General features: G+C 44.6%; 16 protein-coding genes across 16 annotated transcripts; 7 read left to right on the forward strand and 9 right to left on the reverse strand. All coding sequences in view use genetic code 12, as the record gives it.

Annotated features, from left to right (window-relative positions):
- Positions 1 to 134: 134 nt before the first annotated feature.
- On the forward strand, positions 135 to 2,489 carry LODBEIA_P45040 (uncharacterized protein; the record flags this gene model as incomplete). Its single annotated transcript, XM_066974733.1, has 1 exon — positions 135 to 2,489. The coding sequence occupies one exon, from the start codon at positions 135 to 137 to the stop codon at positions 2,487 to 2,489; it is 2,355 nt and encodes a 784-aa protein (XP_066831442.1).
- Positions 2,490 to 4,067: 1,578 nt separating this feature from the next.
- LODBEIA_P45050 (uncharacterized protein) lies at positions 4,068 to 5,447 on the forward strand (the record flags this gene model as incomplete). The annotated part of the gene is made up of 1 exon (XM_066974734.1): positions 4,068 to 5,447. One exon carries the CDS (start codon positions 4,068 to 4,070, stop codon positions 5,445 to 5,447), a length of 1,380 nt encoding a protein of 459 aa, XP_066831443.1.
- Positions 5,448 to 5,786: 339 nt separating this feature from the next.
- Positions 5,787 to 6,569, reverse strand: LODBEIA_P45060 (uncharacterized protein; the record flags this gene model as incomplete). The annotated part of the gene is made up of 1 exon (XM_066974735.1): positions 5,787 to 6,569. The coding sequence occupies one exon, from the start codon at positions 6,567 to 6,569 to the stop codon at positions 5,787 to 5,789; it is 783 nt and encodes a 260-aa protein (XP_066831444.1).
- A 215-nt stretch (positions 6,570 to 6,784) lies between these two features.
- On the reverse strand, positions 6,785 to 8,131 carry LODBEIA_P45070 (uncharacterized protein; the record flags this gene model as incomplete). Its single annotated transcript, XM_066974736.1, has 1 exon — positions 6,785 to 8,131. The coding sequence occupies one exon, from the start codon at positions 8,129 to 8,131 to the stop codon at positions 6,785 to 6,787; it is 1,347 nt and encodes a 448-aa protein (XP_066831445.1).
- A 357-nt stretch (positions 8,132 to 8,488) lies between these two features.
- Positions 8,489 to 9,400, reverse strand: LODBEIA_P45080 (uncharacterized protein; the record flags this gene model as incomplete). The annotated part of the gene is made up of 1 exon (XM_066974737.1): positions 8,489 to 9,400. The coding sequence occupies one exon, from the start codon at positions 9,398 to 9,400 to the stop codon at positions 8,489 to 8,491; it is 912 nt and encodes a 303-aa protein (XP_066831446.1).
- A 487-nt stretch (positions 9,401 to 9,887) lies between these two features.
- On the reverse strand, positions 9,888 to 11,432 carry LODBEIA_P45090 (uncharacterized protein; the record flags this gene model as incomplete). Its single annotated transcript, XM_066974738.1, has 1 exon — positions 9,888 to 11,432. The coding sequence occupies one exon, from the start codon at positions 11,430 to 11,432 to the stop codon at positions 9,888 to 9,890; it is 1,545 nt and encodes a 514-aa protein (XP_066831447.1).
- Positions 11,433 to 11,935: 503 nt separating this feature from the next.
- LODBEIA_P45100 (uncharacterized protein) lies at positions 11,936 to 12,940 on the forward strand (the record flags this gene model as incomplete). Its single annotated transcript, XM_066974740.1, has 1 exon — positions 11,936 to 12,940. The coding sequence occupies one exon, from the start codon at positions 11,936 to 11,938 to the stop codon at positions 12,938 to 12,940; it is 1,005 nt and encodes a 334-aa protein (XP_066831448.1).
- Positions 12,941 to 13,548: 608 nt separating this feature from the next.
- On the forward strand, positions 13,549 to 13,785 carry LODBEIA_P45110 (60S ribosomal protein eL38; the record flags this gene model as incomplete). Its single annotated transcript, XM_066974741.1, has 1 exon — positions 13,549 to 13,785. One exon carries the CDS (start codon positions 13,549 to 13,551, stop codon positions 13,783 to 13,785), a length of 237 nt encoding a protein of 78 aa, XP_066831449.1.
- A 497-nt stretch (positions 13,786 to 14,282) lies between these two features.
- Positions 14,283 to 15,440, reverse strand: LODBEIA_P45120 (uncharacterized protein; the record flags this gene model as incomplete). Its single annotated transcript, XM_066974742.1, has 1 exon — positions 14,283 to 15,440. The coding sequence occupies one exon, from the start codon at positions 15,438 to 15,440 to the stop codon at positions 14,283 to 14,285; it is 1,158 nt and encodes a 385-aa protein (XP_066831450.1).
- A 386-nt stretch (positions 15,441 to 15,826) lies between these two features.
- Positions 15,827 to 17,251, forward strand: LODBEIA_P45130 (uncharacterized protein; the record flags this gene model as incomplete). The annotated part of the gene is made up of 1 exon (XM_066974743.1): positions 15,827 to 17,251. One exon carries the CDS (start codon positions 15,827 to 15,829, stop codon positions 17,249 to 17,251), a length of 1,425 nt encoding a protein of 474 aa, XP_066831451.1.
- A 280-nt stretch (positions 17,252 to 17,531) lies between these two features.
- On the reverse strand, positions 17,532 to 18,725 carry LODBEIA_P45140 (uncharacterized protein; the record flags this gene model as incomplete). The annotated part of the gene is made up of 1 exon (XM_066974744.1): positions 17,532 to 18,725. The coding sequence occupies one exon, from the start codon at positions 18,723 to 18,725 to the stop codon at positions 17,532 to 17,534; it is 1,194 nt and encodes a 397-aa protein (XP_066831452.1).
- Positions 18,726 to 19,721: 996 nt separating this feature from the next.
- On the forward strand, positions 19,722 to 19,985 carry LODBEIA_P45150 (uncharacterized protein; the record flags this gene model as incomplete). Its single annotated transcript, XM_066974745.1, has 1 exon — positions 19,722 to 19,985. One exon carries the CDS (start codon positions 19,722 to 19,724, stop codon positions 19,983 to 19,985), a length of 264 nt encoding a protein of 87 aa, XP_066831453.1.
- A 331-nt stretch (positions 19,986 to 20,316) lies between these two features.
- Positions 20,317 to 21,571, reverse strand: LODBEIA_P45160 (uncharacterized protein; the record flags this gene model as incomplete). The annotated part of the gene is made up of 2 exons (XM_066974746.1): positions 20,317 to 21,398; positions 21,499 to 21,571. 2 exons carry the CDS (start codon positions 21,569 to 21,571, stop codon positions 20,317 to 20,319), a joined length of 1,155 nt encoding a protein of 384 aa, XP_066831454.1.
- Positions 21,572 to 21,975: 404 nt separating this feature from the next.
- LODBEIA_P45170 (uncharacterized protein) lies at positions 21,976 to 22,767 on the reverse strand (the record flags this gene model as incomplete). The annotated part of the gene is made up of 1 exon (XM_066974747.1): positions 21,976 to 22,767. The coding sequence occupies one exon, from the start codon at positions 22,765 to 22,767 to the stop codon at positions 21,976 to 21,978; it is 792 nt and encodes a 263-aa protein (XP_066831455.1).
- A 1,392-nt stretch (positions 22,768 to 24,159) lies between these two features.
- Positions 24,160 to 24,816, forward strand: LODBEIA_P45180 (uncharacterized protein; the record flags this gene model as incomplete). Its single annotated transcript, XM_066974748.1, has 1 exon — positions 24,160 to 24,816. One exon carries the CDS (start codon positions 24,160 to 24,162, stop codon positions 24,814 to 24,816), a length of 657 nt encoding a protein of 218 aa, XP_066831456.1.
- A 188-nt stretch (positions 24,817 to 25,004) lies between these two features.
- On the reverse strand, positions 25,005 to 26,015 carry LODBEIA_P45190 (uncharacterized protein; the record flags this gene model as incomplete). Its single annotated transcript, XM_066974749.1, has 1 exon — positions 25,005 to 26,015. One exon carries the CDS (start codon positions 26,013 to 26,015, stop codon positions 25,005 to 25,007), a length of 1,011 nt encoding a protein of 336 aa, XP_066831457.1.
- Between the last annotated feature and the right edge of the window lie 613 nt (positions 26,016 to 26,628).

Raw genomic sequence — 26,628 nt, forward strand, 5'->3', positions numbered from 1 at the left:
CTCCAAGATCAACTTTCACACTCATTACTTCCCCAGAAATTTTTTTTTTGTTTTTTTCTTTTCAATTGGATACTGGTTACGTTCACTTGTGTATAAGTCACTTTGCGTCCATCAGAGTATCTTGAGCAGAGTCGATGAAGATGATGAATTTGGCGAACGAAGACTCAGGTATACCGAATGATGATGCTTCTTTTGTCAACGGTGCGAATATGCATAATCACATGAAGGCGGAGGATCCGTTACTACAACATTATCAGCAACAACAACAACAACAACAACAACAACAACAACAACAACAACAACAACAACAACAACAACAGCAGCAGCAGCAGCAGCAGCAGCAGCAGCAGCAACAACAAGAACAACAACAACAACGGTCAGCATCGGCGAATAGTGGAGTGGGGTCACTAGCCAGATCGACCGTTCCACAGCCGCAAGTACAAGCACAGCAACCACAGCAACCTCAGCTCGCGAATATATACGATTCAAACGGATTGGGAGCAGCATCGACCAACTCTCACATGAATGGATCACATTTTCAGCCACATCATCATCACCAACACCAACAGCAACACCACCAACAACATCAGCAGCAGCAGCACATGCAACATCTTCATCAGATGCATACGCTTCCTCAGCTGCAGCAATTGTCTCATCATTACTCGCTACCACAGCATCAGCAGCAGCAACAACCACCTGTACCAGCACCACCAGTACCACAGCCGCAGCAGCAGCAGCATTTACCTCACTCTCAGCTGCACACTCCTCAACCATACCAACATTCGACGGCCGCTGCTGGAGCAGTTCCATTGACCCATTATGGACAAAGCTCACAGCTCCATCACCAAATGCATCATCAGTTGATGACACCAAATTCTTATACTCAACCGCCGCAGCCCCATCATCATCAACACCAACACCAACATCAGCAACACCATCAACAACCATATCCTCAGGCTCATAATAATCAACATTTGTTACCTCACTTGCCAGCAGCCACCGGTACTGGTCACGAAGCACATGACCAACTCAATTTACAGTTCAACCCCATGGCGTATCAACAGCAATCTCAACAGCAACAGTTGCACCACTTGGGCCACCAGATACCCAGTGCCCAACAGATGGTGTCATCTGCAACACAGGCGCCAGCACCGCAACTCCACCATCACCTTGCACATAACGCGCTTGCGCAATCGCTCCACCACACACCTCATGGGACACCACAACCACTATTAAATGCACAACAGCTACCACAGCACGCGAGAGCCAATAGCACTTCCACTGTCAATACTACTGCCAGTAACAATACCACCGCCAACACGGTTGGCACACCAAGACAACAGCGCCAGACTAAAAAGCAAAAAGAACTCCAACAGAAGCAGCAAATGGACCACCACCACCACCGCCCCATCAGCAGCGGAAGTCAACATGATCAAAGTGCAATTGACGCGCATACCTTGGCTCAACAACGCCATATGGAGATGTTGGCGCGTGCTAGCCATAACGAAATGATAGAATCGTCAACAAGAAAAGTTGCCCCTAGATCGAGTGATTTGTTCCGCGTGGGACCACCGTTTGGAATAATGGAGCATCATCAACATGTATATTTAAAATCCAACGATATGCCCGTTGTTCCAATTATCCACGCGAGAATCGACCGTGGATTTGAAATGGGAGAAACAGGCACGTGGATTGGATACAAGCGTAACTACTTCACTTTGGTGGCCGCTTTCAATTTCCAAAACTTGGACTTTAGCAGATTTCTTGAGAATAAGTTTTACACCTATGACGCGTCAGCCAAGAATGGCAATATGAATGGCAATGGTCGCAAGATCCCATCGGCAATGAATCAACCGCACAATCATCCTCATCATCCTCACCATCAGCAGCACGCAGGAGAAACCAGATTGGACATTAGTTATTTTGCCATTAGATTAGTTGCCAAATGTTCCGATGACGATGTGGCCATTTCGTTGATTCAACACACGGCAAAGAGAGATAAAGGTCCTCAGTTCCCACCTCCAATTTACCCAGCCTTGCCCGGAGATTTACCCGACCACGATACCGTTCGTGCAAGTTGTAATAAGCGCAATGGCGGCAAGATTGAACATATGAACAAGATTTTCTTTTTCGATAGAAACCAGTACTATAACGACTTCAATTTAAATGTTCAAAACGATGCATCAGTCTTGAGAAACTACCCCAGCGATTCGATTTCCAAAGTTGCTAGATTTGAGAGAATCCAATTTACCAGTTCCATTAGAGTTAAATCCACTTCAACGGCGGCAAGATATTTCACCCTTAGTGTTGAGTTATTGGGAATCGTGGAAAACGAAGAATTGCAAATCCAACCAATCTTGTTGGGTTCGATCGAATCGCCTCCTTTGGTGATTAGAGGCAGATCGCCGTCCAGCTATCACAAGGACAGAACATCTGGTTACAGACCACCTACAAGCGCTTCACCTGTGGGCAACGCTCATCATCAGTGAGAAAACATAATCGAAGAAATAGAGATGATGGTGCTTTTTTTTTTTTTCCTCACGGCGTTATTTTTGCTTTTTTTTTTGTCGTTTTTGTTTTACTCACCTGCGTTTATAATTGTCAGGATCGTTTGTCCTGCAGTATCTTTTTTTGTTTTTGTGTTGATGATAATGGATCGTGTTATTGCTCATTTTGTCTTGCTAGCTTGAAATTTGGAAAAAAAAAAGAAAAAAGGAGAAGTTGAATGGCAGAAGAAGGAAGGGAAAGAGGAAAGAGGAAAGGGGAAAGGGGAAAGGGGAAAGGGGAAAAGGAGAAGAAAAGGCAAGGGGGATCAAAAAGTTTGAAGAGGAGGAAAACAGCGGTAGTTGTCGGGTCCCCTTTTTTTTACATTGATGATATCTTGGATTATTCTCTTTTTTTTTGTACTACTACACTATATCAAAAATATAAAAAAGGAACGAATTTATCGAATGTTGGTGAGGCGCGTGCAAGAGAATCAGAAGTAGGCTTTGAAGTTTGGGATTTTGAAACTCTGAGTTTGAGCCGGTACAGGGCGGGAATCAAGTGTTATCAAAGGGTAGTATGTGATTAGACAGTGGAGGAAGACGTCACGTGATATGTCGTTCCTTTGCTGGTGCGGCGCCTGGAACTTTGGTCCAGCGCAGTCATCGACACCAAAAGTTGGCTTTCACCCAGCCTCTTCGCCCTTCAGCTGAAAAAAGTCATGCATGACAATTTTTGCATTCATATATTTTATCAAAGTGAATTACAAGGCCCCCCCATGAAAGAGGCAATGACTGGCTTTTCTTCCGATGGACTCCGTTTTTTATTATCCAGCGAGTTTTGCAATCTCCGGGGTATGTGAAGAAAAAAAAAATTATGGAAATAGAACAAAGCTGCTGCTAAAAAAGCTACACTTTTTTTCTGTTTAACTGCATTCACGATTCTGGTTCCGACAGACCTCCATCATTGACTTAGACTCTCTCTGTCTTTTTTCTTGAAGACTAGACTCCACTTCTTAAAATGAGCGTAGTACAAGCTCGTGGTAAAAAATCCCAGCCTTTGAAACAAGTTTGGGCTGATGATCCACTCTCCTTATAAAAGTCAGCGCTACCATATGGCCGATGGGTAGTGCAAACTAGACCAAAAAAACAAAACCTCCAAAACTCACACTATCGCTGCTCAGCAAGAGGCCAACGACTAACACTCCATTGGTAACCAAGCCAGAATCAAATGACTGTCACTGGGTGTGTGTATGAAAGGACCACTCTATAGAAACCTTGCCCCCCCCCCCCCCCCCCGCCACCAATCACGGGTATATGCTGACTGACTTCACTAATTACGAGCCAACACTACTCTCTTTCTAAACTCCACTCCCCACCCCCACAGTTAGACCTCACAGGATAACTGTTGTGCCGTTTCGGAAAAAATAAAAAGTAAAATAAACAGAGTGAGAAAGGGAAAAAAAAAAGACTTAGCCTTCATCCACTAATTACCCCAGATCTGCTTGGGTGGTACCATCATATCATTTCCATTTCCACGCTTCTTCACTCATATATACCTCTGGTATAAACAAACGTCACTGAATGTCTGAACGAACAATACTACCAAATGTTAGTTCACATTCAAGTTCCAACTCAAACTCGCATTCTCACTTTCCTTCGCATTCTCAACTGCCGATATCACTAACCACAACCAACTCCACTACAACCAACACCACCACTGCTACTGTTCCTGCTAATAATAAGATTGAGGAGATGGATGACATTATCACCTCGCCAACAGCCAGCTTGCGCTCTTTAGCCACTGGCTCCAAAAACGAGTTCAACGCAGGGGCCATACCGCGACCCGGGTACTACTCAAATGACCAATCGACCCCGATTGAAAGTGTCAAAGTCATCAACAAACAGAGCATGCGATATGTGATCTTGCTGGGTATCGCAGGTGGGGTGGCAGGCAGTGCAGCAAAGACATTGGTGGCGCCACTAGATCGAATCAAGATTCTTTTCCAAACTTCCAACCCCGAGTTTATCAAATATAGAGGCAAGACTAGAGGCTTAATCGACGCCGGCAAGAGAATCTGGCGCAATGATGGCATATGGGGCCTATACCAGGGCCACTCGATAACCTTGGTGAGGATTTTCCCCTACGCTGCCATCAAGTTTGTCGCGTACGAGCAGATTCGACAGATTTTAATCCCCAATGACCAATACGAAACCGCCGGACGTAGGTTTATGGCTGGCTCTTTGTCGGGGCTCGCCTCGGTGTTTTTCACTTACCCCTTGGACCTCATTCGAGTGCGATTGGCTTTTGAGACCAAGTACTTGCCCCATTTGCAAGCTCACCCCGATCATTACAAGTTTGCCCATAATCACCGCGGAAGAATTTGGCAAATAGTCAAGTTGATCTACGGCGAGAACCCACCTGTTCGCAGTAAAGACCCAGAATGGTACAGATTGATGAGAAATTTGTTGCCCGAGCGCATCCAGCGCATTTCCAACTTCTACCGCGGTTTCGCTCCGACGATAATGGGGATGATCCCTTACGCTGGGGTAAGCTTCTACACTCATGATTTGTTACACGATATATTGCGGTCGAAATTTTTCAAAAAATTCACCGTGCAGCAAAATGCCCCACCGCTGCCTCGTGTCGCTGGCAAGGAGTTGACGCGCGAGTCACGTGCCCCGCTCAAGGCATGGGCCCAGCTAACTGCGGGTGGATTAGCTGGGTTATTCTCACAAACGGCCGCGTACCCGTTCGAAGTCATTAGACGCCGAATGCAAGTTGGCGGCGCCGTTAACGGCGGCAAGTTTTTGACGTTTAAGCAGACTGCCAAGTTGATATACCATGAGAACGGGCTCCGGGGTTTTTTCGTGGGGTTGAGCATCGGGTATATGAAAGTTGTGCCTATGGTTGCATGTTCGTTTTTCGTCTATGAACGAATGAAGAAGTTCTTGGGGATCTAAACTCGCTCAATGAGCCGTTCGATTAAACAGCTTGATTGGACTTTTACCTTCTTACCTTCTTACCTTTTACCGGTTTTTTTTTTTTTTTTTTTGGCATTCAGAAAGATGTATATAGAGACACATAGAGAATTATATTGTAACTTATAATGATAAATTTCAAAGCATTCACAAATATAGACTCTGATGTTATAGGATTATTGAAGAGCTGCACCATCTGGATGTGTAACATATTCTATAGCTGAAATCAATTTCATTACATAAACTCTGTCCATGTATCAAAAAAAAAGAAGTCTCTATTTACAAAAGTTTTCTTAAACGTTTTATCTTGTTTTTTCTTTTTTAAAAGAACCACCACCATTTCTTCTTTCCAGGGCGAACGCCAAACCTCTCACTAGAAGCAGTGAAATCGCCCATTTTGCTCTTATTCAACGCCATCTCCTTCGCCAATTTCGCCGTGGTGCTCAACTTGTCAGTGCCAATCTTGAACCCCCACCGTCTCAAGACGCCCACGATCCCCGGCGTGATAGCAGCGGTAATGGGCAATCGAATAAAGATCAAGCTCTTGTGGATGCCGTAGGCAAGGGCAAACTCAGTCCATGAAAACTGGTCCTTGATAAATTGCAACCAGCTGCTACCGCTTGCGTCGCCATTCTCCAGTTTCTTCCACTGCGGCTCATTCTCAGCGTCAATCCTAGCTTCGATCTCTTGGATCTCGTGCCGTTTCGCCAACTCTTCATCCAGAACGCCGTACCCGAACGCTTGTTTCACTTTGTTCTCGTAGATTTCAATTTGCTCTTTGCCCATTGAGTGCACGAGGATGTAGCATAGCGGCAAGTCTATACATGAGAGCGCTATGTATACTGCTAGTGCCGGGTACCCATATTCCTTCATCAATGCCTTGATTCCCTTTGGTCTCGGCTTTGGTGCAGTGGAGGAGCTGGTGGTGGATTGGAAGCGGATGTTTCGCCAGGGGCGTACGTGGCAGCTTGATGGATTTAGACTTGTGAGTCGTCTCGTTGGGTTGAACATGTACATTCTTGAAGACGACGCTGTGAATCTGAACATCGATTCTCCTGGCGGGTGGACGTGAAAGTAAGAGGTGGGAGATGGTGGAACATCCATTGGGTTTCTTGCGCATCGAGAATTTGGATGCGATTGGAAGTTTGCGGACGCGGATATATTTTTCCTTTCTTCTCCCAAGCCCGAGATCTCCACGGAGATTAGCCAGAGAGCCACAGGAACAGAAACCACCTGGAATCAGATACAAACAACCATTGGCGTGGAGTCTATAGTCATCTCCACTACCGCGTGTGTTTCACTCATCTATATATGTATATCTAACGGAATCTAGAATAGTAAGCCTCGTCTTTAAACCTCTTGTTGACCAAAGTCACCACTTCTGCAGGATAAACACTGGCGACATCTTCGCCACCCAACAAGACGCGCTTCTCATGGTTTCTCTGTTCTTCCTTGGTCATGACTACCACGTTCAGACAACCGAGTTCTCGAGCAGGGTCCCATCGACTCAAGACTAAGCGCGAAGAAAGCAAAGATATTGGAGATTTACCGCGAAACACCTCCTCCAACAAGTAGTTTGCATCGCCAACGGAAACAGGCACCCTCTGCTCTTCGATGCCCAATCTCCCCTGTTGCGCAGCTAAACTCTTGACCAAATCATCGTACACCTTGTACCGGTTCTTTCCCTCAATTGGCTCCATGGGGTAACCGGCGACGCTGGTTAAAATGTGGGTGGCGATAGCCAAGCCAAACATCCCGGGCATCGTGCCCAACACAGGCAAGATCCGCACGCGGAAATCCTGGAGTGCTGACAACTCATCAACGGACCCGCGAGCAAACTCCTCCTCGGGCAAGGGCAAGAGTTTGGCTTTTCGAGGGTCGGGTTTCTCAGCTGAGAAAACAACAGGTATGCCTTCCACCACGCCTCGTTTCTTCAACACGATCCTAATCTTTTTCGCGAGCGGGTCTTCTTCCGTCTTGGAGATGTCGGCAATGTTGATCCGCGTGGGATCAGATTTGGTCGCTGCTCCCCCGGAAGAAACAATTGGTATCTTACCGGCATGGCAAAAGGCAAGGAGATCAACTTTGGTATCCAAATTATCGATGCAGTCAACGACATAAGTAGGATCGAACCCGTCTCCGAAAATGAGCTCGTCAGCCAGATCCAAGTTCCACAACTTGTTAATGGCATCAACGCGGATCCAAGGTGCGATCTGCGCCAAGTGCGATTGCAAGCACGCGACTTTGGAAGTGCCCACGTCAGCTAGCGTCGCTACGGCATGACGGTTCAACGAACTAAGTGAGACTTGATCAAAGTCTATTATGCGGATTTGGCCGACTCCCGATCGGGCAAGCATTGTTGCTACCCATGAGCCGACTCCACCTGCTCCCACCACCACGATCCGCTGCGAGCGCACGCGCGACATGCCATCTTCGGTTAAAAAGGCGTAGTTTCGTGCTAGCTGTTCGCGGATTAGTTCTTCCGAGTATTCATTCTTGGTGGATGAAGGCTGCGGGAGTTTGGTTTTGCTTTTGCTTGTGGTTTTAGTGGTAGTTGTGGTAGTGTTAGTGTCGTTATAGGCGTGGTATAGTTCTACTAGTGCTGTTGTTATTGCTGCTGTTGCTAGAACCGATAGCACCAAGTTGGTGGTAGTATGCGGTGGCATTGCGATGTGGATCAAATTGGTGCGTGTGTGTATGTGTTTCGTGATGAGAGAAGATGATGATGAAAAGTATGGAGCGCGAGATGAGATATCTCGGGTGGTGGTTGTTTTCAATCTCGAAATAATTTCGCAGCCATGACAGTCACGATTGCAATTACAAACTACAAACTACAAATCACAACTTTAATCGTCGATACTATGCAAATGGAAAAAAAATGAGAACTTACTATCTAAACTGTGTAAAAAAGGCCACCGCCGCTTTGCTTCTATGAAATAAACTCTGCTACTCTAAAATGAAAAGATGAAAAAAAAGAAGAACCAAAACCCCAAAATCAAGAAAATTCGACTCGTGTGAAACTTCTACAATTTCGCCTTGTCACCTTTTCTGCCAACGGTACATTTGATCAACCCATTTGGATCTGAGGATGGGTAGAACAAGTCGTTGTTGTCCTTGATTCCCTTCCATTCCAAGTTGAACAAGATGTAGTGCTTGTTTGGCAAGACATAAGTGACAGTGGCAACTTCGTCGACATTAGCCAAAATCTTTTCCGACATGTTGTACATTGTAGCTTGCACAGAAGGAGAGTTTTCAATGCAGAAAAGCTCCAAAGTGACATCTTTAGCTTCCTTGTATGCCCTGTCGAAATTGGCGCCGTTTTTGATGATATCGTCCAATGAACCAATCTTGTTCGAGTCAAATTTCCAAGTAGCGGAAACGTCCGTGGACAAGATTCTGTCCTTGGTGGGCTTCAAAGTGGTATAGTCGCAGACATTGTAGTTGTAGAACATGGAGCCCGTGGATTTCAACACCGTCAAGTCCTTAATTGACGACTGCAAAACCAACTTCTTGGTCAATTTATCGTAGTTCAAATATGTTTGGCGCGTTTCGGGACCTTGATGTTTAAAAGAGTGGGCATGAGGCTTGCCGTTCAACTCAATCTTGGACCACAAGGCTTGGACAATGTTGACTTCAATGCCTTCAACTTGAGCGTATTTGGCGGTAAAGTGCTTGGCCAAGTGCGCAGCAAACGACTCAATTGGCCAGACATTATTGGTTTTAGCTTCCACCAAGATGGTGTTTTTCACGGTATCTGTGGGAACAATCGACGAGTTGTCAGCCTCAGTGTACGAGGTGTCAAATTTACCTCTCAACAACACTTGGACATTGGCTTCCAAGACTTCTTGCACCTGTGGATCGGATGGATCTTTCTTGACTTTCAAGAACTTGACGTTGCCTTTACCGTATGAGCTTTCGAATAATTCAGTGGACATTTTTTTTGTAATTGTTGCAATTGATGTGATTGAAATGAATAAAAGTTGAGATGGAGAAGAAAGAGAGATGACGCTGGTGGAAACAAGGTGGGAATCTTGCTTCAATTTATACAAATCTTTCCTGCTTCTTCTCTTCCTCCTCGCCCATCGGAGACGTCCTTTCAACTTTTGGGCTTGAGATAAGGGCACCCACTGTAAGTAGTGCAAAATCGAGTTTGCGGCATCGTGCCTTTTGCAGAGAGGTGGCGGGTGGTGGTGGGAGCTCGGCCATCTGCGAGGTCACGTGCACCACGGAGCGGGCCATGAGGAATCATCCCACATTAGGCCATGAACTTTTCAACCAAGTATATTGGCGCCTCCTCTGCTCGAAGAGGATAAGATATACCCGAAATGCATTATCACCATCATCACCATGATCATCGCTAGCAATCAAGGGATGTTAGCGCCCTGTTCAAAAAACGAATCACGCGACCGAAAATTACTTACCCTATAAATTTTTCTTATCAACTACTTCAATGACTTTATCTTCATCTTTTTCTTCTTGCTTTCCTTTTACCTTTCCTTCTTTTGCAGGCACCGCAGCAGTGGTCTCTTTGACAGCGTCGTCGATCTCCGTCGCCTCAGCAAATCGTAAGTTTTTAATCTTTTTATCGTGCACCGGGTCTCTACCAGTGGCTTTGACCGAGTCGCCGGACTTTTCCAACTTCTCTTCAGCTACAGCGCTGGCGACGTTATCGTACACCAACTCAGCTGTTCGAATCCATCTTCTTCTCCTTGTATATTTCGAAAAGCTATCCTCGGTCGACGGCTTCTTCCATACATTGTCATAGTATATGTAACCTTCATCTGATGTGGGGTTAGCCGTGGTTTTGGAGATTTTCGACGCGGGCAATGTAATGGCTCCATCGTTGGTCAAATCCAACCTCCACGTTTTGTCGACCCACTTCCAATTGGCTCCTTGAAGATTCGAGTCAAATGGCAAATTGTCCGTGTCTGAAGCATTGGGCAATTTGAACAGATCAATCGAGCTGCTCTCGTTGAGAAACTCATCGGTCCAAGCGGCTCTTTCGTACGATAACAAGTTTGAAGTCCAGCCGATCCCCAACCACCTTCTTTGGTTCTCATAAATGACATAAGTGAAGCGCACTGGCTTTGAAGGCTTGGCGCCAAAAGTGTCCTCGTTTCTTTGCACTTTGGCAAAAGCAGCTGCAAAAAGTGAATGGTTTCTCGATTGCGACAAATCCAAGCCTGTTAAATAGAAACAGACCAACTTGACAGCTTTTATTCTCCAAAGCATTCTCCTAATGACAATGGAATAAGACGAATGATACGTCATGATGAATATACCAGTAAAGAGCAAAATGATTCTGGGCCTGATGAAGAGAAAAGTGATGATGAGGTAAACTGGAGTTAAAAAGATGGTGGTGAACAAAAGTCTCTTGATGTCATAAGCCGTCAATCCAAGTGACGTGATTGGCAAAAGCAACATGTCAGCTTTGATACAGGTTGAATTCAACGCTTGCACGACATCGTCCAAAGTCGGGTGCAAATTTGCCTCCTCGATGATCTTGTTGTTCAACAAGGCATATAGTGTTATTACGGCAGCAATGATCAAATGTCCAAACCAAGTCACGATGCTCTCAAAGTATAAAATGGCTAACGCGTACAACGAAATGAGCACCACGTTGACCCAGTAGTCTTCGTTGGTCCACGTCATAATCGACAATAGCTTGTTGATGATCAACAAGTACGGGTAAGAGTTGACCAATGCCTTTGACACCAGCGGAGGTGTCGTAGACAATAACGGCGACGACTGCGGCTTCACGGCCACTGTGCGCTCATTCTTCTTGGTCGTGGTCGAGGCATGGGATCCCGGTGGTGTTATCGAGGCAAAGTTCGCCCTTAGTTCACCGGGGGGATTGGATGCCGGTAAATCCGCCGTGGGCAACTGACTTGTGTTTTCATTTGTACCTGAAGAGCTCTCCGTGTCGTTCTTGAAGCTCTTTGCCTTTGAACTTTCGGGATTTGACATTTCTTCGTGTTTGGAGTGTTTTTTTGCCTTTCTATCTGGTCCAAGGAGTTTGGGCTCTTTAACCTAGCTGTTCAACTTGACTCTGTTTATGAAATCAGTTCCAACGGTGATATATAGGAACCGCCAAAATAAGGATTTTGATCAATTGACGGCTAATTGGAACCTGTTAAACCCACAGCTGAGAGAAATGAAAACAAGCAAAAATAAACAACCAGTGTCTATTGATGACTTGTAGTTTTGAAAAATGTTGGGGTAATATCCTATCGTGCTGTCTTTAAAAATTTCGATTGCGCTCGGACAAATAAATTGCATGAACAAACAAGAGAATGTAGAAATGTCATATGAAGGAGAAGCGCCATTAACCAAGAACAACGAGAACCCGTGCGGTTTAGTCTACAGCAGTGAAGTTCACTAGTATAGTATCTGGCAAATTGCTTGGAGGTTGTTCTTTTGTCCAATACGGACTTTTTCACAAATGAATCGGTAGTCACTAGATACGGACAATGGACTTTTCAGCGCTACTTTCACAGGAAATCAACAAGAAGAGGAAGACAAGCAAAACGTCAAGCAATAGCGGGAAGCGGAAAGTTGCGAAGAATGTTTCAGCTGAGCCAAAGCTAACTGGTCAAAAGGACAAAGATAAGGACCCTGGACAAGACCAGGACCAGGACCAGGACCAGGACCAGGACCGGACCGGAGCTGAGCAGTCAGCGTCGGAAACTGCGGCCGAATATGAGATCATCGACTTGTACGAGGACGAGAAAAAGCTGCAGAATCGGGAAGACGCTGACAAGGACAATGACAATGACAATGACAATGACAATGACAATGACTTGATGAGAGGTTTCCGAGACGAAGAGCTTGACGCGCAATTAAAGCATTTCGACGAGTTTGACGAGACCTTAACCCGGCAAGAGAAAATCAAGAAACTCCAGTTTTTACTCCAACTGCAGTTGAAAGAGAAGAAATACGAATCATGGCTAGGCATAGAGAAAGCCCTTCTTGATGATGATGACCCCGAGACGCGAAAGATCCACTTGGAGTCGATCATTGATCTCGATTCCAACACGCAATCGCTCCGTGCTCGAATCCGACTATGCTTCAAGAAACTCATTTCCGAATGGGAAGCCAGTCCCAATAAACCAATTGATGACGAGCGCTTACTACTGGAAACTAAACGGGACATCATCAAGCTTCTTTATAAGCTTCGTGCTGATAAATTGTCGGAGGGAATGTTGATCTCGCTCGCCACCATAGTTTATCATTTGCAGGCTCACCAATTCAACAAGGCCAATGAAAGCTATATGAAATTGAGCATAGGGAACGTTTGCTGGCCCATTGGTGTTGTGAATGTTGGTATTCATGCGAGATCTGCGAGTCTGAGAATCACCGGTGGAAGAGAGGTGAGTAATATTTTGATTGGCGAGTCGACTCGCAAATGGATCATTGGTGTTAAACGATTGATTAATTTTAAAGAGAAGCTGGTTTCAAAAAACACTGGAGGCTAAAGAAGTTTTCAGAGTCTTGAAAAGGTGTAATGTTGATGAGAGTCAAGATTGCGGAATCTTTTACAGCGAGACGTTCTTCCAGGCCGTGAGTTGGCCTGCTCGGTCTCGACCGCTGCTGAGCTCATCTCCCAAACCGTTGGAGATTACCCTGGTGCTAAGCAGAACAAAACAAAACAAAATAAAGCCTACTGTACATTACGCACTTACAAAAATAAAATGAGTAACTCAAGATCGGACTGGATCAAATCCGTAGCAAAAACTCGGTTTTTGGTCCAATTTTATAGATTATTTTGTTTAGAATTCACCTTGCATATCCATTTTGACTGTCGTATTGTCTCATTTGCAATACCGCGGGTAGATTTTGTTGACGGCATTAGAGTTGAAATCCGACAACCCTTACCCTAGAAACCTTCACGTGATATGCACGTTTTTGAAGGAAGGTCGTGGAGAATTGACATAAATGCAAAGGCTAGAGAGTAATGCCTGTAGTAGCCCACCCACAGCTCAGTTAGTGAAAAATATATCCCATTAACGTGAGAGCGTGAAACCCACCATCAAGCCCAGTTCTGACCAGTACCAAACTCACAAATCACATATATACACACACAATGGCAAGAGAAGTTAAAGACATCAAGGAGTTTCTCGAGTTAGCCCGTAGAGGAGATGTGAAATCCGCCATCATCAAGGTCAACAACAAGATTAACACCAACGGTAAAAAGTTCAAACAAACCAAATTCAAGGTTAGAGGATCAAGATACGCCTACACTTTGGTCATCAATGATGCTACTAAAGCTAAGAAATTGCAACAATCTTTGCCACCTACCTTGACTGTCAAGAACTTATAAAGAACCAAGTTTTTTTCCATAATTCTGTGTATTTTAATGTATAAGATGATATAAGATCTTTTTTTTTTTGGAACTATCTGACTGTATTGGAGGGATTTGAGGTTCTGTCAAGATTGGTGATTTGAGATGGAAGAGGAATAGAGGTTTTTAGATTGGAAGAATGTTCCAAAGGTTAAATTTCCGAGGGTTTTTCAGGGGGAAATAAGATTCAGATTTATACCAGGAATAACATTATTGAAAAGTGTTTGTCCATGGATCTTGCGTTCAGAGCTTGAAGCAGTCCTCGTATACTCAAATCACTCTTTGGCTTACTCTTGTCATCTCTGAATTTCTGCCACAGCCACTTGGGCTGGGAGAGAGAGTTCCATTTTGGAATGTCTCACTATTCACGGGAGAGGATAGATACCAGCTCTCGAATTTATCTGATCTCAGCGTGTGTTGACGGGACAGAAAGAGCAAAAAAAGGTCATTTATACAAAAGTAAAGAAAAGACAAAATCAAACGACATCCTCCATATCCTCATCATCATTTTCGTCTTCTTCGTTTTCCTTATCTTGCTCCTCGGTGAGACCCAACCGAGCGGCCCTCTCGGCGTCTCTCAATCTCTTGTACTCCGGTTTCAATGCCCATTTCGAAGTATAGGGACCTTTTTTAATCAAATGAGCCACTGATTCTAGCGACTCCTTCAAGTATGACTCAGGTTGCTTAGTCTTCTCCTTTAAGCCCTTCATGGACCAGTACTCGTACTCTTCGAATAACCTAAACAACATATTCAAAAGATCCTCCTTGGGCATCCTGATTGCTCTTCCATCGGCCTTGTTCTTGGGTTGTGTCGACTTGAGGAATGTAGAAGTGTTGCCTCCTTTGATCGAAGGTCCGGCGCTAGCTTGAATGACACCGGGGATTTCAGTAAGCAAAGTAACTTTAGGTCTCTCGGGTCCCTGGATTAAAGAATCACGTTTCTTGATCAAGTCGGCATAGGATCGATCATTCCTCAGCGGTACTATTGTGCAATCATGACATATCTTGCCAACGAGGCTCGTCTTTTTAGGAATGGTTTTCACAAAAGGGATAAATTTCCGGATTGGGCCTGCTCCTCCTTCTCCATTCTTCTGGACCCGAAAGAACTTGTACTTGCGTCTTGGTTGGAATTTTTTTTTCTTTTCGTCCAATTCTTTCAACCCTGGTTGCGACGGCATCTCGCCGACTTCGGTGAGTTCTTGTTTAAACTTCTTGAGGTTCTCCTCGGTGAATGCATAGGTATTTCGGACTTGGGTGTTTAGCATCTTGATGTCGTATTCTTGAGGGATATCAGCGAGTTTCTTATCTAGAACCAACTTAACCTCCAATTTGCCCTTGGGGTCTTTTCTTATCTTGACATTCCCTAGCGGATTGCCGCTCTTTAGTGACTCTGGCTTATTCCATTGATCCATCAAGTATTTCGGAAGTTTCAATAGCCACACTTTTTGCTCGCCGTTGGTCAAATTGATATCCAATGATTCGTTACCTTCTAGGTAATCCTCCGGATCAGAGAGAATAGATGGATCTTCATCAATTTCTCCTTCTGCTGGCAACTCTTCGTTTTTTGGTATAACCTCTTTCTTCTGAGGCGATGGTGTCTCTTTCTTTACGGGACTTGATTTCACCGAGCTCATTCTGCGGGAAGTAAGAAAATACAATAGGATGACAAGGAGGTAAGGAAGTAAGAAAGGAAGAAAGGACGGAAGGAGGAATGGAAACTGAATATGCTTGGTTAGACTAAGATCTGTAGGTAATTGAACAACGCAAGTAAATTCTGATGAGTTTCTGTCTCTTTCCTTTTATTTTTCTATTCTTGTATGATCTATCTTGTGAGGATCAAGAAGATGGAGGAGTAGGAGTAGGACAAGAGTTGCCAAAGGGTGTTTGTTTTTTGAAAGGTGTATGTGTTTTTTTGTTGATGTCATTTTCCTGCTCTCAAATTTATTGAAACATTTGGCAGTTACTTTTGCTGGTATCAGATTTTACCCCAGATTAAAACACCTGGGTTGGTGGCGAAATAATGATTATCACGTTCCCACGTTACATTGCAGATAGACATTGTGGGTACTGCAATGATTCAAAGACCGACTATTATGCCTTGGAAAGCGAGGCAAAGGCAAAGGCAGAGACAAAAGCGGACGAGATGGATGCAATTGACTCTAAACAAGCCATGACTATTGGCTGCTCAATTATAAAAATGACGTGTCTAGAATACGATGAACTTATAAACAAGGGATTTAGAAGGTCAGGAACGTTTCTATACAAGAATGACTTGTTGCGGACATGTTGTCGACTATACACCATTCGAACGAACCAGTCGCAATTCAAGCTTAATAAGAAACAGAGAAAAGTGGTAAACAGGTTTATTCATGAGATCTGCCCGGATGAATCCGTGCTTGAACCGGTCAAGAAAAACCAATTTAGCTTGGAGAGGTTGATAGAAGCTCAATTAAAGTCGACCAGCTACAGAACCTCGTTTGAACCTTCGTCTTTTACGAAAGAAAAGTTTGAGTTGTACAAGAAATATCAAGTTGGTGTGCATAATGATGATCCGGCCGATGTCACTGAAAAATCGTTTAAGCGTTTTCTTTGCGATACGCCGTTTTCAAAAAGGGAAATGGCGGGGCTGGAGGAAGAATGGCGGGGCTTGGAGCTTGGCAACTGGACTCGTCGAGACTCCACCATACCAGGCAAGCGTGTTGGGCCCACACACGAATGCTATTACCTCAATGACAAGTTGATTGCGATATCGGTTTTGGACTTTTTACCGAGTGGCGTTTCTTCGATTTATTTCATTTGGGATCCCGATTACGCTTACTTGTCGCTTGGGACACTACTGGGGATAAAGGAGATTCAAATGTGTGACAAGTTGGGGTACGAGTGGTACTATTTGGGATATTATATCGAGGATTGTCCTAAGATGGTTTACAAGGGCCAGTTTGGCGGCCAGCTTTTAGACGTGTGCAATGAAGCATACTATCCGTTGGAGAAGGTGCACGATTACATCAAAAATGGCAGACTTTTTGTCATTGGTGACAAAACTAGTCTGGCTCCATCTGCTGAGATTTCGATGCTAAATAATGATTATCCTGAGCAAGGAGTTTTCAATGAGGATTGTTACAATGCCGCAGAAGATATCTATGGCCGTACTAACGATGGTGGAAGTGATGTCGCGCGTAACCACCAGCGCGCCCTACTAAAGAAATACAAAGTCGATACAACTAGCAGCGAGTACATGTTGCCGGCAGTTGTCCCCGGAGTGATTCCCTTGTCGCAAATCTTGCAATGGTTTAGAGATGGCACCATTGGAGAAGGCTATACTCAAAAGATTGGTGGAACAAGTTATAGACTTAGTGAACTATCACCTGTAGGGAGAGGTCTCGTTATTGATTGCATCAGACTATTTGGCCTAGATAGAATGAACGATACCGCGATTGCTTACTAAAATTGCAACATAAGAAAGGGAGGAGGAGGAGGAGGAGGAGGTGTAAAACATTTTTTTTGTCTTTTTCATTAAGTTTGTTTTATTAAAAATGACCATGGGAAGAAACGTCCCACGGTTGAGAAAAAAAAACCAACAACAACAACAACAACAAAACGACAACTACGAAAGTTGTAACCGAAAACGAAAATGAAAACGAAAACGAAAACTATAGGCACATAAGGTGCAATGTGGTGCGTTGTGGTGCACAATGGGGTGCGCAATGTGGTGCTAAATTTCACCGTTAAAGCAAAAGCAAAGCGATGAATGCAATGATGAAACCTCCGAAATAGGAGCTTAATATTGTCATTGGTCCAGCATCATTTTCGTTGGTTATAGAAGGCACGGAGACATTGCTATAGTTTTTATGTTCCGAAGGAGGCAATGGCTTTGGTGGGCCATTTTTGTAAAGGGCTTGCATTTTCTCCATTTTCTTTCTTTCGAACTCGTCTTCATCTTGCTTTGACCAGTGATTTTTCGTTTTGTTTACCAATTTCAGCGGAAGTATTTTGACATCCTGGATCAAGTGTTTTAAACCCTTGTTGGCCTTGTCACTGGGCTCATGAGCTGGTGCGAGTGCCGGTGGTTCATAAAGCGGCTCTGTTCTAAATTCATCTTCTCTCTTACCTTCTTCGTCTCTGCTGTCTTGTTGAGCAGCAGCAGCACCACCTGCACCACCATGTTCTGGACCAGGTCCAGCTTCAGCTTCAGCGTCGGCTTCTTCAGCTTCAACGGTGACGTCCTCGAGTTCATCACTCTCATAAACCTCATTCAGCAATGCGTCCAACTCGTCGAAACTGTAGTTTTCATCCGAAGTGGACAATTGGTTCAATTCCTTGATTTGCAAAGCATCATCGCTTTGCACGTAGTCTTCAATCAAGCTCTGGATTCTAATGTCGGTAGCGCATTCGATATCAGCACAGGCCAATTTCGTCATATTGGGATAATGGAAAACCAAGCTCTTGCCAACTATATAGCTCTTGGATCTCTTGTTCAAGCTAAGGTATTCGTCGCAGTATTTGTCGTCAAAACATGTGGTATTGATCAAGCCATGCTTACCAGATAAGTCACCGACTTGGCAATAGGAGTCAGATTTTTGATTAGCACAATCGAAACTAGCATCATAAGGGTTGAAATGTAAACCGCAAGCGTCACAATTGCCATTTTCAGGAACGGATCTTTCGTGGATGTGGTAGTAGAAGGGACCACAGTCCTTGGGGAAACCCGTCATATCGATGTGGACATTGACGTAATTACCTTGTGATGCCGTAAAGACTACATTACCTTTAATGTCCTTGTTTCCACCAAAGGGAAAGTCGGCAATGGCTACTATATTACTGGGGTTCTTTTTGATTCTTGGTGCTTTATCGGCCATGACTATGGATGCCATCGTCCATATGAGCGTCACGAATGCATTCGTTAGTGTTAAAAACTTCATTGCGCGGAGGGGGAGTTGAATGGGGGGGAAATTAAGTTGCCAAAAAAAAAAAAATGCCAAAAAATGCCAAACAGGAACACACGAGCTGTTTTTTTTGAATAAAATAGTTTGGGTGGAAAGCTGATGAGGGATTTGTTGTGGAAACTCCTTTCTTTCTGACTTGTTGTCGATTGATACTGGTGAAAACAGAACAAAAGGGAAAGGGAATTTCTTAAGATAGAGAAAGCAATATATCGGAGCAGTTTTTTGTTTTTTTTTTTTTTGGATTTTTGAATGGTGGGAAGTTTTCCATTGACTTGATTTTAATGATATGACGCAGCAAGCTTTGGCTGCAAAAAAAAACAAAAAACAAAAAAATGGAACTGGTAGCGCGCCATATCAGAGAATTTGCAGATAAGGTCAATCTGAAAAAAGAAGCACTGGAGTGACAAGAGGTTGGTGAGCCCAAGGAACCATGTTGCAATGGTTCGGAAACATAAAAGAGATATCAATATTACTGTCTTTGATACAATTGCTTAGCGTGTTATGACAAAAAAAAAAGCAAACCGCAAAGGGCCCCCTATTGTCCCCTATCAACCTCGATTGATCCCCGCGCAGGTGTCAAGACGACAAACGGTGAAGAGCTGCACGAGACACGAGACACGAGAAGCAAATGCCTTTGACACTGGAAAAAAAGCTGGCAATTGAGCTGGCAATTGAAGCTGGTTGTAGCCTTGTCTGGTTGTTGTTGCAGTTGCAATCGTGAGATTTGAGTGTGGAGTGTTGGGCTGTTGAGTTGCCCAAAACGGACGAGGCTTTCCATCACGCGACATTTGGGTCACGCCTTTTTTCTTTTTTTGGTTGTGTCTAGGGGGCTACACACTGAGGGGATCAACCCCACAAGTTCCATTCCCTTTTTACCCCCTATTCTTCGCAGGAGTATAAATACACCCTGGAAGGCCAACAATCCTGGACAATTGCTTCAAATTTGTTGCAAAAAGATTGCGAACAAAACAAATGTCAAAGACAAAGAAATGGACTACTAAGTCGTCACAAGCCAGTGAGCCTAAATGGTTCACTCACAATGGGCACTACAACACTGATCCTGCTGGCGTCAAGAAGAACGGAGCAGGCAAGAATAATTGGGGCCAGGCTGTTGACGATGTCAATTTGGGCGAGTACAACCGCACTACCACGGCGGGAAGAAGGAACTCGAACCACGAGATGAATGAATTGAGAATGAACTCGTTGAACGATTTGGTTGATCAACAGTTTTCTTGAGGATATTATGGTTGTTTTACCGAGTTTGATGCAGTTGACGAAATTTTACGTGATTTATGACGATTGATGAAGGGATTTTTTGAAAGTGTTTTATTTTGTACATATTGACCTCCAGAGTGGTCAGATTGGTAGATTTATAGTTTTAAAGTATGAATTTTATTCTTTAACCATTGGGCAACTGGACGATTGGCTGGAAGATTGAAAAAGTACTCTCAGCATTCTTGCAACAGAAATAAAGAAGTTCTAAAAAAATTGTAGAAAAGTGTTAATTTGTATGCAAATGTAAAGATTTTCAACGTCCCCAGTGTCTACTAGCTCTAACCTCCCAGTTTTACTGATTGCTGTTGGCCTTTTCCCTTGCAAGTTTCTCATTTGCCTCCAACACTTTCTCAACTTCAGCTTTCCACCCTTTCTTCTTTTGCCTCTCTTCATAGGCAACTTTATTCTGCAACACCCGGTTGACAATGAATTCAGTGTTGATTTCGTCATATTTGTGCCTGGGGAGTTCTTCAAATATCCCTTCCACCTGCTGGTATATTTCACCGTCAATCTCGGTGGGGCCATGGTATACTCTCACAACATTGCCGATTCTATTGAGAAATTCCAACGTAGGAACGTAGGGCGCATTCAAGACTATGCCATCAACGTATCGACATTGCAACACACACAACGATCTTTCAAAAATATTCATAATGGGGTAGTTCAAACCCTTGTACTTGTTCACGGTTACGTCATCATGGATCCCCACCATCACCTGGGCCTTTAGCTGCAACGCGTGATTTTTGACGATCTTGAGGACCTCAATGTGGCCCGGATGGAATAAATCAAACCCACCGTCGATATAGACAAATTTGTTTGCGTTGTCTGCATTGTTTCTGTCCTCCGGTTTGGGCTCAACAATGACTTTCAATTGCGTCGGGGTGTTTAAATACACAATTGAGCCAGGTTGCAACCCGGTTTCGTCACTGGCATACTTGGTGAATCGATCCAAATTGTCGCTAGTCAACAATGCATCGCCGTGAAGATTCAAATCCTGATAATGGTGATTCTTGGACATCAACAACATTCGCCCTACTAAATCGGTAGTGGAAATATTGGGAGTACGTTTAACAACGACAAACTTGCCCATGTCTTTAACTAATTGGTAGCAATCTTCTCCATTGGCATCAGTAGTGATGTCATCGCCATGGACAACGTAAGCACACCCGTACTCGTCCATTACCTTGGGGTCAGTCACGTAGGGCGCGTTGGCTACCGGTTTACTCGACCATTTGCATGCTTCAACGGCGGTTAATCTTTCATCCAATTTCATCACGGTGGGGCCCTTGTTGGCCAAGATTTCCTCGTCTGAATGGACCCCGACGTATAGTTCTCGGCCTAGTTGTCGTGCTTGTAGCATTGCTCCCGCGTGACCTATTGAAGCGACAAAAGCAAACGTTAGTAAAATGTCAAACGGTCGAGTCATAGTAGTAGTTTGCGTTAAGGGTTTAGAATATGATATTGCAAGACGTACCGTGGTGGGCGAAATCAAAGCATCCGTCGATCCATATGCGACAATTTTCAATTCCTTCCGGTCTTTCAAACATGAACTGGTGGCTATTCTTTTCTTGATATCTCCCTAGCCCAGTTGATTCAAGGGGGGGGTGGTGGCTGCGGAGCAACAATTGGACATTATGGTTGGCAGATGTCGAGAGAAACCCGTGAGAGATAAATAGAGCCACGAGGGGACGAGGCTGATTCCATCTCGTGGTAGCTACCATGTGATACCCGAACCATTTGATTTTCATGGCCCGCCGAAGCAAGATCTCGAAGCCAGATCCTAGGGCCAGATCTTGGTCTTAGAGGTGGGCTGAAAGTATGGCAAAAGTACAGTGACAAATACTGCCGAATCAAAGAGTATTCACTTCCTCTCCAAAATTAAAATTAATCGCGTGTAGGTATCTATATTGTCCCTCCATATTAAAAAACAAAAAAAGACATTCAATGACCGTCACCTGAATCCCGCTTGTTGCTGTTGACCAATCTCAATTGAGTTCAGAGTGTTCTTGCTGAATATGCCCAGTTTCTTCGTGTATGCCAGCTTTGGCTGTGTCGGGTTGGAATACTGGGCACTTCTCACATTCAGCAGCCCCACACCACCACCACCACGAACCTGCGTAGTCTCGGGTTGACCACCAAACTCCCCAGCCCCAGCATCAAACGTCCCAGCCGTTCCGCGTCCCGTGTACTTGGCACCTCCACCTCCCGCAGCAGCTCTCTCCTGCGCATGCTTCAACATAAACGCATATATCATCCCGGCATTCCGGGTGCTGCATCCATGCAACCACCCGAAAAAGCTGCCGATAACAGGCGGGAACGTAATCAACAAATCGATCCCGATATTCGAGTTCAACTGCGCCTCGAGCTTGTTAGGGAGGTGGAATTCGCGCTTGGCAATCTCAATGAGCCGAGCATGCATGGCGTACATCACCAATGGCCCAAGCACGGGGAAGAAAAGAACAGCAAATGGCACTAACCCCAATCCGCAATCGAGCCCCACGCCACATGATCCGCACATGCACTTGTCGTGCTGCCATGCTTTCGATTGGATCTTCGACCATGCTTTCTGCTCTTGCTTGGTGGTTATGTCAGGGGGTAGCTTTAGCTTTTTGCCGGTCTTGGGGTCGGTGAAGGGGTCTCTGTTGTTCCAGTGGTCCTCGGCGTAGCTGTTGAATTTGTCCATGGCCAAGCTGTAGCCTGGGATGCTTTCCAATTGATTCTGCGCGTTTTCTAGCGCTGACATTGCTGCCGGTGGTGGTGATACTGGAGATGTGAGGATAAAATGAACACGGCTATGGATATCAGGGGTTATTTCTATATAGCTTTGCCTTCTAGTTTAAGTTTTGGGGAAAGGAAATGGTGTGGTGGTGGTCTCTGAGGAGTGGCTTAAAAAATGGACAGGTACGGTCAAGTTTTTTTTTAGATGGGGGGCTCCAACTTGCTTGCCACTGATGGGGCGTTACAGAGACAGGGCTCTTGCCAGCTTTCAATTGTTGGTGATGAACAAACCCACGTCGGCTAATACGGAGAGCAATTCGAGGCACATCGACGCGGAGAGAATACGAGAGTGCGAGAAGGAGTGCAGTCGGGTAACAGATCCGACCTTGGGTCAATGCAAGGTTCTACGCCGCATTTGGACTCTCGAAATCACCACGACGGACGATTTGAAACGATATCTTGCTTTAGTTTGCTTTTGTTTGCTTCGTTATCTCGTGTATTCATGAAATTAACTGATCTAGTTCCTTCGGCAGCACAGGTATCATCACCCCGTCGACATCGGCACTACAGATAAAACACCCGATCTTCTTTTGCCTTTTGAATCGGTCCAAGAAACACTCCATGCAGAAGAGATGGCCACACTGGGTCTTGATGGGAGCACGATAATCTAGTTTGCATATGGCACATTTGAAAGGCTGCAACTCTTTTTTGCCCCCACTGCTTTCGCCACCACCTCGATGGTCTCCCTTTCTCTGCTTCAGCGTTTGCACATCCTCCCAATCTTTCCGCACCGGTTTCTTCTGTTTTGATTCTTCTCTGATGTGTAGGAATTTGCAAGTGTCGCCGTACCCGCAATAGCCAGTTTGGAGGAAATCCTTGCACACATCAGGTTGGAAGTCTGTTATTGTGGTGATTTTGATGTTTGCAGCAACGGGTTTCACAGATTGGCCGTTTTCTGCGGGGGTGATTTCAACTGCGGCTTTATCCTCTTCAGGTTTGCTCGGCAGAGGGTCAATTTGAACTGGTTGTTCCCGCGAGGGGGTTGTCTGTGTCTTGTTGAGTGGCGATGTTTGCTGTTTGGATGGGAGTCTTGATCTCTTTCTAAGTGCTGGTGTCGTGGAGCTCTCAGGTTCGGTGCCTAGTATATCATTCTCGCCACTTGGATTTTTCCTCTTCGCGTTTAAGTCCTTGACTATTCGTTTTTTGAACATCTCTGTGCTTTACACCAGAGTTTATGTGCTGTGCTGGATGGGTGCTCTGTGTGTGTTCGTGGTGATGGTGGGGTCTTGAAATTTTTCGGTATTTAAAATTCCGCGCCCTCTTTGATATTCGCTGCTTCCCCTGCCCCCATGTTTCTTATCCTCCCATCCTCATCTCCTCGTATGAGATAACCTACAAGTCAAGTTTCAAAAAGCACATGTTGACCCATTTCATCCACAGTCGAGCTACAGCTCAAGCATTCAAACATCTAATACGATGCTTAGCCACTAACAATTCACTGCAGTCGTATTTCAAATTGTTCCCCACGAGTTTTCCTCACGGTGGTCCACCACGAGACCCCTTCAGTATCGACGAACGCAACTTGCGTCGAGAATATCGCCTTTTGCAAAGCGCCAACCACCCCGATGTGTCTCAGGATACGCTCAAGTCGCTGAATATCAACCAGGCATTTACACATTTGAAAAATCCCTATTTGAGATTAGCGCATGTTATCCAGCTCTTACATGGAGTAGACGTTACCGACGATGCCGTTTCCAAGTCGATGATCCACAAGTACCAAGTTGAAAGCATGGAGAACTCGATGCGGTACAAGGAGTTGTTGATGCAAGTGATGGAGGCGCACGAGCAATTGGAATTGGCTGAGCTGGAACACGAGTTGGAAGGGTTGGGAGTGGAGAATAACGAGAGGATCGAGGAAGAAGAGCATAAAGTCGAGAGGGAGTTACAGCGGCCTGTGGAAGATATCGATTGGGATGAGTTGATTATGGATGCTATTAGGTTGAAGTATTGGGTGAATATACAGAATGGGATTAGGGATTGGGAGCCTGGTAAACCTGTGCATTTGACCCACTAAGTCATGAAATCATTCAGTCAGTCAGTCAGCCGAGGTGGGAAAAGCAGGGAAAGGGGGAAAAGAATGGCAGGAAAACTTCGAGCTCTGGTCTCTCTTTTTTTTTTTTTGAGCTTAAATAATTTTTATAATGCACTGGTTGAGATTCTTTCTCTGTTTGTTTCCCTCCCTCTTTCTTTTCTTTCCATTGATTATTCACTTGCCATTGTCTTGTCGTCATCATTATCCTCGTCGTCTTCATCCATCTCATCTTCTTCCTCTTCATCCTCGTAGGTTAACTTAGGTACACTATATTCACAAAAATCATATTCCTTCTTTTCCTCTGGCGTCTTGGGATGCATTCTCAACCACTTCATTCTAGGTCCAGTCGAGCTCAACTCGTTAATCTTAAAGCCAAACAACTTCAACCCAAAGTCATTCTGGCTAAACTTGTTTATCCTTATCCTGCACTGGTTTTCAATCTCGGGAAACATCTTGACTAATAACCCGGGGAAAGTAGTGCCGAAATAAGCACCGTCGATATTCAAATACCTCGAACTGGAAGGGATATATATATCATTACAGCAGGGGCAATACAATCGTACAGTTTCTTGGCCTGGTATATCTGTTGCCCCAACAGGTATCAAGTGCATTCCGTCACAGAAATATCTGGGACAGGAACCAAAGTCGTTTTTTTCAAATTTCGACGCCATGGCAGTTAGGCCTTGCTTCGATACAATGAAGCGCGCATGTATCAAGCCGTATAATAGCTCCGCCAGGTGCGCTAATAGCGCCTTGTTTGGCAATTCCGGAGCAGGTGGATTGGATGATTTCGATTTACTCGTGGAAGCTCGCGAGTCGTTTATCCCCGTATTCGTGTTGTAGATGTTATTATTATTAGTATTGCTAGTGTTGTTGTTGTTGTTGTTGTTATTGGGTGTAGCTCCCGTTGGCACTGTTGTTGTCGTTGATGCCGTTGTTGCTGTTGTTGTCGCTGTTGGTGCAGGTGTTGATGTATTTGGGTGATCTTCGGCTGTTTCGACTTGGTAATCTAATATTGTATATAATGCCTCTCTATAAAATGGTACTTGCAGCGATAAACCGGTTAAATTGAAATCATCCTCAATAAACTCTTGCGACACTTGGACAAAATAATCGTGTCCAAACAACTCGCAAAACTGCTGAATCCATGGTATGTAGTCATCCTCTGGATCACTCGGCATTTTGGCGATACTCGATCTTCTTATTCTTCTTCTTCTGGTTGGATAATGCAAAAGATAGAACCGTTTCAAGCTTTGCAATGTGCGGATTGTAGGCAGTCTCTTCAATTTAATAACGACTCGTGTCCCTGAAAAATTTTTTAAAAAAAAGCCCGGAATTTAATGTGTCAGTAGTGCTGGTGGCAGTGGTGGTGGGTTATGTTGGTGGGTTGTGTATTTGGTATTGTATTATGTGGTGGACTCCCCGTCTCTCTCTCTAAAATATTTCAACGCACAGTCTCTGATGACGGCACGAACCAAACCCCGGAAGCGGCGTAGATTTGATACGATCAAACAAGGAAATAAACTACAGGAGGCTGATTCTAGATAAACAGATACCCACTCTCGTCGCTATCGAAATGAATCTACCCTTTATCTACTGATTGTGGATTGGAAATAGCTGCCGTTCCCTCTTTCATTAAACCTTTCCCTCTCTCTTTCACTCTCTTCTTCTTCTTTTCCGGTGTCGTGTCTTTTTTGCATTTTTTCCGACACACCCAATGTCGTGTCTGATTTTTGGTTTTTGCGACATTGGAATACGACACTGGTCTTTCATACAGCACCGTTGGGGATATCA

Source organism: Lodderomyces beijingensis, assembly GCF_963989305.1.
Source record: "Lodderomyces beijingensis strain CBS 14171 genome assembly, chromosome: 5".
Lineage (NCBI taxonomy): Eukaryota > Fungi > Ascomycota > Pichiomycetes > Serinales > Debaryomycetaceae > Lodderomyces > Lodderomyces beijingensis.